This window comes from Neoarius graeffei, chromosome 2 (assembly GCF_027579695.1).
Source record: "Neoarius graeffei isolate fNeoGra1 chromosome 2, fNeoGra1.pri, whole genome shotgun sequence".
NCBI lineage: Eukaryota > Metazoa > Chordata > Actinopteri > Siluriformes > Ariidae > Neoarius > Neoarius graeffei.
In genome coordinates, this window is record NC_083570.1 from 126059784 (window position 1) to 126071884 (window position 12101).

General features: G+C 45.8%; 3 protein-coding genes across 4 annotated transcripts in view; all 3 read left to right on the top strand.

Annotated features, from left to right (window-relative positions):
- Positions 1-12101, top strand: part of LOC132882261 (NACHT, LRR and PYD domains-containing protein 12-like) — a 292932-nt gene that overhangs the window by 149315 nt on the left and 131516 nt on the right. The window lies entirely within an intron of this gene.
- LOC132882266 (uncharacterized) overlaps positions 1-12101 on the top strand; it is a 247947-nt gene that overhangs the window by 14591 nt on the left and 221255 nt on the right. The gene's annotated exons all lie outside the window — the stretch shown is intronic.
- LOC132882264 (NLR family CARD domain-containing protein 3-like) overlaps positions 1-12101 on the top strand; it is a 54411-nt gene that overhangs the window by 2861 nt on the left and 39449 nt on the right. Inside the window, exons 2-5 of the mRNA XM_060915550.1 lie at positions 3332-3474; positions 9194-9310; positions 9709-9825; positions 10249-10302. Coding sequence (XP_060771533.1) covers positions 3422-3474; positions 9194-9310; positions 9709-9825; positions 10249-10302 — 341 coding nt within the window. The 5' untranslated portion in view covers positions 3332-3421. The remainder of the gene's footprint in view (positions 1-3331; positions 3475-9193; positions 9311-9708; positions 9826-10248; positions 10303-12101) is intronic.

Sequence of the window (12101 nt, forward strand, 5' to 3'; positions counted from 1 at the left end):
TACTTTTTGTTACTATTCAGGTATCCATAATTTAGGTTAATTTATCCAAATTATACATATGTATTTATGATATATGCCTACACAACAACTATGCTTTATTTATATAATAGGAGGGAGAGCAAGCCCCAAACCATCCTTTATTATTATTATTATTATTATTATTAATAAATTGTAGAAGTCTGGGAGGCTTGCTCCTCATACAGTTATCAACTTGGGGCCAATTTAGCATGTTTTAAATCTGAATTTCTTGCGTTTGCTTACCTCAAAGTGTCCGCAGATCATGCACAGACTTATCCATTATATCCACAGTTTTTTGCCAAGTCTCTCACAGGTTTCTTTCAAGTCTACTGTTGGGCCAATAAATCATAAATAAAACAGCTCAGATTTGTTTAAGTCGTTTGCCACTCCACTTTATTCTCGTGGGTTCACATACCGCTGCCGTTATTTCCCCCTAATCACGAGTTTGTTGGTCTTCCAATATGGCGCAGGGTCTGTTTACTTCCGGTTTCGGGTGACGTCAGTACTATCCCTCTATAGCGCGTCGGAGCGGTTCATGCCAGGCTCGAGTCCGATCCACCACTGATGAGTTGCCCAATAAGAATCCAGAATGTCATCAAAAGACGTATTTTTTTCTCAGTAGACGCAGGTGATGTTAAAGCCTATTGGCAGTCACGAGGCAGACTACAAAACCACAGGGCATCAAGGCCACTGTGGCCTTACGGCAGATATTTCTTTCCAAGGGCACAAGGCCAAATTAAGAGGGCACGAGGGCCGTGGCCCTCGTGAAATTCCTGCCCTGGCTCTTTCCTTTCCTCTGTTCTCTCCCTGTTCCTTCTGCAAGCTTTCATTGTATTCCGAGGCTGCTTGCTTTGCAGAAATGAGCTGTTTTCCAGACACCTCCGCCTCGTAACACTGTGTCAATAAACTCGTTAATCTTACGAGACGTCAGATTCACAAGTGTTTGGTGAGACGTCTGACTCCTAAATTCGGTCTTGATGTGACGCGCCATGCTGAAAGCCCTTTCCACATCACAGTTAGAATTTGGCAGCACCAACAGCAGCTTCATCAGCTGACAGAGCTCCCTGACCCTCACCTGCCCTGAGCTCACAGATGTGACTTTGGACAGCTTCCCCCAGAACTCATCAACTGGGAAATTCTTATAATTTGGCACCAGTGCTTCCAGGTTAGATGAGACATAATCCAGGACTTCTAAATGGACTTGTTCTCTGGCATTGGCCTTCATTACATTTGGGAATCTCTCTGCCAAAGTCAAAATCTGCTCTGGTTTCACATCATCATGGTTCTCAGGATTGACCACTGACAGATTCATCAAGATTTGATCTCTCACTGGGAATTTTTCCTTTATTTTTTGAAACCTTCTGACGTAGAATGCTCTCGCATCTCTGTAGAATTGCTTTGTCTTGTGACTGGAGAGTGCTGATTTTCACATCGGAAAATCACGTATTTGACGGAAGATGGATACGATGTGTTAATAGTACCTGAAGATACAGCAGTAATTGAACAGCGTAAATTTTGCTCATGTTGTGGGAGAATCTCTTTCACATCCTATAAATACAGAAAAAAACGATGAGTCGAGAGAGAGAACTGGACGGCGTGTCCATTCATTTGATACTGAAATCATGTTTTTAGATGTAATATAACATCACACGTGTTTCAGTGGACAAAAAGGTAACAACAAGATTCAGAAATACACAGGGAAGTTTATCACAGAGTGATTTATAAATTAATCTCGCCATGCCCTTTTCCTTCTCGCCAATTCCGTGATTACTGTAGGGACTTTACCTTCAAATTTCAAACAGGTTCAGTTCACCTTAAAATCAGCTCTCTGTAAAGGGACACCGCAAGAAGATCATAGGTTCTGGAGTTTTGGAAAAAATCTTTTATGGTTGCAGAGATGCAATGATTTTAGGAAAAAAATAAATAAAAAATAACTGTAATTACGTGCTCACACACGCGCGCACACACCACTTAACATTATAGCACAAAATAGAAAGGGTGTACGTGGTCTAAGGCCGAATCCCATTTCACCCCTTGGACCAACCCCTTAGCCCTTCCCCTCCATTTTGCGCGTTCACGTGAAGGGGTAGGGGTATCCCAATCCCAGTTAACGCGGAGGGGTAGGGGTAGGGCTTCTGTACCCCTCCAAACGGAGATTTTCCTGGAGCTGACTCCGAACGAAGGGGTTTGAGTGATTTCCCACAATGCCATGTGGATTTCAGCGAGATTTCATGCGGATTTCAGAAAGATGGCGGTTCCCGCGGCGAAAGATTGTCATAAATGTATTTTCTCCATCATTTACGTGTTTTAAGTTGCTATCCAGAGGAAACACGCTGCTTGATTCGCTTTCGAGCTGAGAATGAGCAGCGATTTCTGAAATCCAAGCTGCTGCTAAAAAGCTTTGGGAGTGAGTATTGTTTTCGGTTGCTTTACTGCGTACGTTTTGTTCTGTTATTCTCGCTTTTATTGTTTACATGAGTGTTCTGACACCTCATTCTGTCGGATGTGGTGCACGAAGCGCCAAAGATATCCCATTCAGTGGTGTAGTTAACAAATCACACCCTGCCAGCAGAGATTTCTGTTCTGGCTCTGACTGTAGCGGCTGGTCGCAGCCAATGATGCATTTGGTCGCGTTTTGCTAATGTAAACGCTGACGGAGGTACGCGATGACATATGCGATCGTTGAAGGGCTATCCCAATACGTAAGGGTTGAATTTCAAGCCCTATCCCTTGTAGCTCAGTTTCAAGGGGAAGGGCCAAGGGGAAGGCGGAGAGGTAGGGGTAGAAATTAGAATTGGGATTGGGCCTTTATTGTTTCTGTTTGAACCAGAAAAGGTTGTATTTTTATGAGTGACTTAGTTTTGGAGGTGAATCCTCACAAACTCCTGCCTGTTGCGCGACACCTGCTCCTGCCGCTCCAGCACTGTAAGGTAAAAGTCATTTATTGCCATTATTTAGCCTTGTGCCTAGCAAGTGCGCTTACAAAGGTGATAATTACAAAGAGACGCTGCTTTATTATAACTGTGAAAGTCGAACACCAAATCAGTTTAAAAACAAAACAATGATTTGTACCATGTATGAATTTCCTGGGTTCCAGAAAATGGCTGGAGCAGCTGCTGCTCTTCTTCATGCTCTGTGCACTGACCGACTGATCGATAGGTTCGGGATGAAGCTTGCTCGCTTGCTCTAGATTCCGTGAGATTGTATGTAATTTGCGGGCATCAGGGAGCCGCTATCAATATGTGGGAAACTCCTGGAACTTGTGGGAGACTTGGGACGTCTGTAACTGCATGTTTGTTTTTGTCTTTTCTAGGAGTGAAATTCCTTCCAGCAGAAGAGATCCGCGTCTTCAGGAATCAGCAGTGAGTCCATGAGCTGTGTGTCCATACACTAATATTCAAAAATGGAGAGCCGGGATCTGGACACAGATAATGTGACCCCACCCTCAAAAAAACGGTAAACTGCCATGTTCTAATATTTTAGTCATTAACTGTTCTTATTTTTTTCGCGGTCCAAATCCTGCGCTCTGATTGGCTGGCGAGCGGGTATGTATCCTACGGTACGGACCCCGGTTACAGACCTCTGGCGACTCGCTCGTTCACAACAACAAAAAACATAGTAGCATTTTTTTTGTCAACATTTCTCTTTTTTTATGATTTATTTATAAGATTATCAAAAATCTTAATTTTTGGCAGCATTTCTCAGGAGAATAGCATTAATTTTACAGCATGGATAGCGATAACGACAGTGTTCACAGTGAAAGCGAGTTTTACTCCCCTGAGGAAGAAGAAATAAAAGAAAACATTTCAGGAGAAAGCTAAAAACCTCTAACTTGCTAACGCCGAACAAAAACATGGCTGAATCCTGAATGACTCCTATTTGTATAAATGGGGGACTACATAGGCGGCAAAATGTAGTTTTTTTTTTTTTTCTCCTGCCATGGAAGTGCACTTGTATACTGAGGAGGAAGCCATTTGCATTACAGCCGTGAATGAGGATTCAAAATGGCGGCTCGCCTCGGCACGGTTTCCCCTTTCGGGCGCTCTCGTTTTCTGTTAGAATTTGGTACAGAAAAAAATAAATATATTATTTACCAGCTTAAGGTCGGTCCGTGTGGTGAAATACCGTGACCTCGGCCCTGAATACTGACCTCTGCCCAGAGGGCCTCGCTCAGTACTTTTAAGACCTTGGTCACAGTATTTCATGATACGGACCTCCCAGCTGGGAAATAACATGCCTCGTCTTCTTCCGCTTTATCCGGGACCGGGTCGCGGAGGCAGCAGTCTAAGCAGGGAAGCCCAAACTTCCCTTTCCCCAGACACCTCGGCCAGCTCCTCGGGAAGAACACCGAGGCGTTCCCAGGCCAGCCGAGAGACATAGTCCCTCCAGCGTGTCCTGGGTCTTCCCCGGGGCCTCCTCCCGGGGGGACATGCCTGGAACACCTCCCCAGGGAGGCGTCCAGGAGGCATCCGAAAAAGATGCCCGAGCCACCTCAGCTGATTCCTCTCGATGTGGAGCAGCAGCGGCTCTACTCCGAGCTCCTCCCGAGTGACTGTGCTTCTCACCCTATCTCTAAGGGAGCGCCCAGCCACCCTGCGAAGGAAACTCATTTCGGCCGCTTGTATCCGCGATCTTGTCCTTTCGGTCATTACCCAAAGCTCATGACCATAGGTGAGAGTCGGAACGTAGATCGACCGGTAAATTGAGAGCTTCGCCTTTTGGCTCAGCTCCTTCTTCACCACAACGGACCGGTAAAGCGACCGCATCACTGCGGAGGCTGCACCGATCCGCCTGTCGATCTCACGCTCCATCCTTCCCTCACTCGTGAACAAGATCCCGAGATACTTAAACTCCTCCACTTGAGGCAGAACTTCTCCACCAACCTGGAGAGGGCAAGCCACCCTTTTCCGGTCGAGAACCATGGCCTCGGACTTGGAGGTGCTGATTCTCATCCCAGCCGCTTCACACTCGACTGCAAACCGCCCCAGTGCATGCTGAAGGTCCTGGTTTGAAGAAGCCAACAGGACAACATCATCCGCAAAAAGCAGAGATGAAATCCTGTGGTTCCCAAACAGGATTCCTTCTGGCCCCTGGCTGCGCCTAGAAATTCTGTCCATAAAAATTATGAACAGAACCGGTGACAAAGGGCAGCCCTGCCGGAGTCCAACATGCACTGGGAACAGGTCTGACTTACTGCCGGCAATGCGAACCAGACTCCTGCTCCGTTCGTACAGGGACCGGACAGCCCTTAGCAAAGAGCCCCGAACCCCATACTCCCGAAGCACCCCCCACAGAATACTACGGGGGACACGGTCGAATGCCTTCTCCAGATCCACAAAGCACATGTGGACTGGTTGGGCAAACTCCCATGAACCCTCGAGCACCCTATGAAGGGTATAGAGCTGGTCCAGTGTTCCGCGACCAGGACGAAAACCGCATTGTTCCTCCTGGATCCGAGGTTCGACTATTGGTCGAATTCTCCTCTCCAGTACCCTGGAGTAAACCTTCCCTGGGAGGCTGAGAAGTGTGATTCCCCTATAATTGGGGCACACTCTCCGGTCCCCTTTCTTAAAAAGAGGGACCACCACCCCAGTCTGCCACTCCAGAGGCACTGTCCCTGACCGCCACGCGATGTTGCAGAGGCGTGTCAACCAAGACAGCCCCACAACATCCAGAGACTTGAGATACTCAGGGCGGATCTCATCCACCCCCGGTGCCTTGCCACCGAGGAGCTTGCAAACCACCTCAGTGACTTCGGCTTGGGTAATGGACGAGTCCACCTCTGAGTCATCAGCCTCAGTCTCCTCAGTGGAAGACATGACGGTGGGATTGAGGAGATCCTCAAAGTATTCCTTCCACCGCCCGACAATGTCCCCAGTCGAGGTCAACAGCTCCCCACCCGCACTGTAAACAGTGTTGGCAGAGTACTGCTTCCCCCTCCTGAGGCGCCGGACGGTTTGCCAGAATTTCTTCGAGGCCGACCGATAGTCCTTCTCCATGGCCTCCCCGAACTCCTCCCAGTTCCGAGTTTTTGCCTCCGCAACTGCCCGAGCTGCAGCACGCCTGGCCTGCCGATACCCGTCAGCTGCCTCGGGAGTCCTGGAGGTTAACATGGCCTGATAGGACTCCTTCTTCAGCTTGACGGCATCCCTTACTTCTGGTGTCCACCACCGGGTTCGGGGATTGCCGCCACGACAGGCACCGGAGACCTTGCGGCCACAGCTCTGAACAGCTGCGTCCACAATGGAGGTAGAGAACATGGTCCACTCAGACTCAATGTCCCCCGCCTCCCTCGGAAGCTGGGAAAAGCTCTCCCGGAGGTGGGAGTTGAAGATCTCCCCGACAGAGTGCTCGGCCAGACGTTCCCAGCAGACCCTCACCATACGTTTGGGCCTGCCAGGTCTGTCCAGCTTCCTCCTCCGCCAGCGGATCCAACTCACCACCAGGTGGTGATCAGTTGACAGCTCAGCCCCTCTCTTCACCCGAGTGTCCAAGACATAGGGCCGGAGATCAGATGAAACGACTACAAAGTCGATCATCGACCTCCGACCTAAGGTGTCCTGGTGCCACGTGCACTTATGGACACCCCTATGCTCGAACATGGTGTTCGTTATGGACAAACCGTGACTAGCACAGAAGTCCAATAACAAAACACCACTCGGGTTCAGATCGGGGAGGCCGTTCCTCCCAACCACGCCCCTCCAGGTGTCACTGTCATCTCCCACGTGAGCATTGAAGTCCCCCAGTAACACAATGGAGTCCCCAGTCTGAGCACTCCTCAGTACCTCTCCCAGGGACTCCAAGAAGGCCGGATACTCTATACTGCTATTTGGGCCATAGGCACAAACAACAGCAAGAGCCCTCTCCCCAATCCGAAGGCGCAGCGAGGCGACCCTCTCGTTCACTGGGGTAAACTCCAACACATGGCGGCTGAGCTGGGGAGCTATAAGCAAGCCCACACCAGCCCGCCGCCGCTCACCACGGGCGACTCCAGAGAAGTGGAGAGTCCAGCCCCTCTCGAGGAGCTGGGTTCCAGAGCCCAAGCTGTGCGTGGAGGTGAGCCCGACTACCTCTAGCCGGTACCTCTCAACCTCCCGCACAAGCTCAGGCTCTTTCCCCCCCAGCGAAGTGACATTCCATGTCCCAACAGCCAGCCGCTGTGTCCGGGGATCAGGTCGTCGAGGCCCCTGCCTTCGACTGCCACCCAATCCACATTGCACCAGTCCCCTACTGCTACCTCTGTGGGTGGTGAACCCACAGGAGGTCGGGCCCACGTCAGCTCTTCGGGCTGAGCCCGGCCGGGCCCCATGGGCAAAGGCCCGGCCACCAAGCGCTTGCATACGAGCCCCAACCCCGGGCCTGGCTCCAGGGTGGGGCCCCGGCTGCGTCATCCCGGGCGACGTCACGGTCCTCGGATTTCTCTCCATAGGGGTTTTGGTGAACTGCTCTGAATATCTGAAATATGGAGTGAGTAGATATGAAAAGAATAACTGAACACAAATTTATCCTCCGAATGAAAAGTTCTCAGTCACCACTTTAAACATTCAGATTCTGTTCACTGTCAGTAAAATGATGTTCTTATGAAATAATAAAGCAGTTAAACAGTAAAGAGTAGGTATGAGACGATGCACTAAAGCCACGATACGAGTCGTATCCCAAAACAGGCTTCATAGGACCAGACTGATGAGATGGAGAAAGATTATTTGAAAGTAAATTTCCTTTACAGAGGGAACCCACGGTGAAAAATAAACAGAGGAGAGAAATATTACATATTTTGCACGAATGCGTTTTGACTGCGCTGTATTGTCACACTGTGTTGCATAAATCAGTGCTTTAAAATTCTTTTTTTATTCACGCTCACTTAAGGGTGCAACCATATTTCCATTTTGTGGGCGGTGTCAGAGGTCAACATGCCGTAGAATCATCGATAGGTTTCCTGTATCTTGATTGGCTCGCTGCTCCTGACACCGCGATGTCGCCGGATGAACAAAACCTTGTTGAAAAATAGCAGGGTGCAAAACCTGAGGTTGCAAAAATAATCACCGTGATAATACGGGAAAGTGTTTTTTCTGTGTTACATTGCTGACAACCGAGCGACGTAAACGACTTGCTAAACAGTGGCTACACAACTTGGGAACAGGTCACACTTTAGAAACTCTCCTTTGGCAGAAATTCTGTTTGTGAGGACCATTTTGAGTCCGATTGCTTTGAAAGGAATCTCCAGGCCGAGCTCTTGGGCTACGCAGGTCACGTTCGACTCAAACTCGATGCTGTGCCAACAATATTCCAACACCGTCTACGGAAAAGGGGTTCAGGCCGTGCAAGCCGATGAGCTGGAATAGTACAGACGTTCAAAGAGAATGTATATATTTTGGCAGTGCCTAAAAGCAGAGCTCCAGATGAGTGTAAAATGTGTTAGTAAATAATCCCACGTGATTTTTATTTTTCAAGCAAATTAAAAACCCATCTATCTTCTGTAAATAAAGAGACAAACTGAATTGTGCGGTGCTCCACGCTTCACCTGCTATAAACTCTCACTCAGCTTCGAGCTGTCACAAGCCTATATTTAGACCATATACACTATTGTGGCACACTGCATGTCTATATCTGCATTAACACGTGCAATAAATAAATAAATAGGCTCGTCCATACCGCTGTCCATACTGACTTGAAGATAACTCTTTTTCATCTGACTAAATCCAGGCTCACAAGTATGTTTACATCGCCTGCACTTAACTTCCGCTACCTGGCCATCAGCGACTTGACACCATATTGGTTGCCCATGTGCAATAAAACTTGACGTGTTTTGGACCTTTAAGCGCTTAAAGCTACTTATGATGGCTAATCAGGTGGCTGCACTTGTGTGTTATTATAATTTGGGCTTGTACTATCGATATCGATCATGTTTTAATGCTGTACCGGTCCCCTTTAATGTAGAAAGATTGTTTGATGGCAAATTGTGCTTTTAAATGATTAAAATCCCAAATTAGTGTCGTCACATATGCTACTCCCTCTGCTGCTGCTGCCGAGTGTGTAAGAAGAGGTGGAGGTCATAATGAATATTGAACAGAAATATGGTGAAATACGATATGATACAAATTCATCTCGCCAGTATTTTGTGTCGGAATTCTGCGTAAGAAAAACTGTCTCATGTCCACTCTATAATGCTGTACAGTAAAGTCCAGATGAAGAGATCAGACTCACCAGAACCCAGCTGTGTCTCCATGAAGAGCGATCGGTCTATGGGTGTTCCCTGGAAGTTTAAAACTGGAAACCCGTCACCTGGACACAGGTAACATCCCATAATTCTCAGAGTTAAAGTCACTGCAGAGTGAAAGGCCGTGTTACACATTCCTTTATCCAGTTCAGATCATTAGCAGAATTTTGATATTTTTCAGTTTGTTCTACTTTAATTAGGCCATAATCCTGCTACAGTACTTTCAGTAAACATTTTAGAGTAATTAATATCAATAACTGTGCAGTTCAGTGTTTCACAGTGTCACGTACATCATCAGGAAGTAAATTCATCTGGATGTGACAATAAAAGTCAGAGTAATGGTGAACAAAATCACTTAAATAAACAATAAAGACTCATTCCACTGTTCACTGTTGGGCAAATTAAGTCAAAATAACAAATCATTCAAAAAGTGTAAATGGTTTATTTAATGGCGTGTCTATAATGCTGTACAGTGAAGTCCAGATGAAGAGATCAGACTCACCAGAACCCAGCTGTGTCTCCATGAAGAGCGATTGGTCTATGGGTGTTCCCTGGAAGTTTAAAACTGGAAACCCGTCACCTGGACACAGGTAACATCCCATAATTCTCAGAGTTAAAGTCACAGTAATGGATGTGCTCCACTGTCATTAGCAGCTGTTTTGATGTTTATTATAGTTCCTTGGTCTTTAGTGATGCTACAATGCTTTCAGTAAATGCTTTAGAGGAAATAGTGTAAACATTTATTCAGGTGAAAATGCCTTATGGCTAATGTTTTGAATGCTAAAGCCAGAAATGGTAATATAAGCAAAAAGAACTGAACCAGCTGAAATTCTGATCTCTTATCTCATTCATCTTTGGATCTCAAACCCAAATGTCTTTGTATTTAGTTCTGTGTTCTCTAAATAATTATTCACTTGCTCCATTTATTGCAGTAAAATTGGGACTAAATCTGAGACTCCAGTATTAAAGGGATTAAAGTTGTTGTCTTTAACAGCTACTATTTTTGTTGCCAGTGTTTTACAGAAGGCAGGAGACAGAAGAGAAAAGAGCTTCATCACAGATACAGGGTAAGATCAAACCCAACAACATGACCGTGACACTGACGCTCTGGTATTCTAAACCTCTCTGCTGTTATTATCTACAGGATTAGATTATAGAAAACATCACTGAGCTCTATATAAAATCTGGAGCGCTCATGGGCTCGTCAGGGTGAAGCCAGCTGGCCGCCATCTTACCACTCCCATCACGGAGCGGAACGGTCATTTAGACGACTGGAAGCTCCACAAAATTGGACGAGTTATTTATGTAGTCGGTGAGAAAAATGAGAAGAAAAATGCCTACATGTGCAGCAGTGAACTGTACAAATCATCAGGTCAAAGGTTGTGGACGGACATTTCACCTGTGAGTATTGATGGCTAGCGTGTGATCATTTTTACACGTGTGTGCACAGCGCCGTTTGCGTGGACCCCCTATAGGAAGAGGAAAAAACTCATCTTGTCTGTTTTTGTTGAAAATCTGACATTGATATCTGGGATGAACACTGTGACTGTGTCAGATTATCGATGCAAATGTTCCTGACTAGATCAAAGCCAATGTCTGTCTATAAAATATAAAAAAGGAAGAAGAAATGTATGAAAGAGAAAGCGGCAGGAACTGAAATAATTTCCATAAAAATAATTATAGAGCGGCGGCTACAATTATCAACCCCTGATTATTTAGCGTGTCAGATCATGTGACACCGTTCTGTTATTATCGACATTCAGATTATTTATAAAAAAAAAAAGCTGTATTTGGTATGAAGTTAACAAAACATATGTCTACTGATATTGTAATATGTGGCAGATATTTACAACAAACTGAAAAAAAAATCTGAATTAATTAGAAAAAGCTGAATATTTCAAGCATGTTTTTTTTTTATGTTAGGAATTTAATTCTGGTCTAACTCTATTTATTGCAATCGGATTCCAAATACTCTATAAACTTTCCATTCTGTTATGAATCAGAAAAAAAAATATATAAATCACAGCACTTTTATTTTTTTAAAGCACTTCATCTACTTCAACAATGTTACACACAGAGATCGATCCATAACAGTCGTAAATGTCCCTTAATCCCACAGGGTGTCGATAATGGTGGACACCGGTGAAAGTGATCACCATTATCGACACCTCACGTGACTTCTCAAACGCGCGTTTAGATCCAAAATGGAGCCTGTAAATGAAAGGAGTAAGAAACAAAGTAGGTTTTGATGAGGAGATCATGAAATATCGGTGAATTTGATCAGTAAAAACATGTCCATGATCTTTGCACCATGCTTACCTGCGATGATAACGTCCGGGTTTTCCTCAAACTGCTGATAGTGCTAAAAGAAACTCCGTCTCAGGTAACGAGCTGTCTCATCAGACGACAAGATCAAAGGGCGAGGAGGGGGTCTTCCGGTTTATTAATTAACCAATAATAACTGCTGTAACTGAAATTCAGCTTTGTAAGTTTTATTTTTTTTTTAATTTTTTTTTAAATTGGTAAATCTGAAAAGGTGTCGATAATTATGGACTGTTGATAATTGTAGCCACAGCTCTAGTCGCAAGAAAGCCATGGGGAAAAAAAAAATCAGAGACTGAACTGGAAAAGGAAACCAATAACAGTGAAGCGGAGTGCGATAAAGAAATGTAAGGAATGGGGGTCAAGTTGAGAAAATAAGAGGAGGTAATGAAAGGGGGCGGAGTCAGGAGATACTTTTCTTGGGGCAAATTTGATGAGATACCACGGTTTAACACACAAGCCAAAGACACGCGATGGGAGTGGTAATATGGCGGCCAGACGGCTTCACTCGTCTCTACAGCGGGGAATAGGCTCTGAGCTCTCC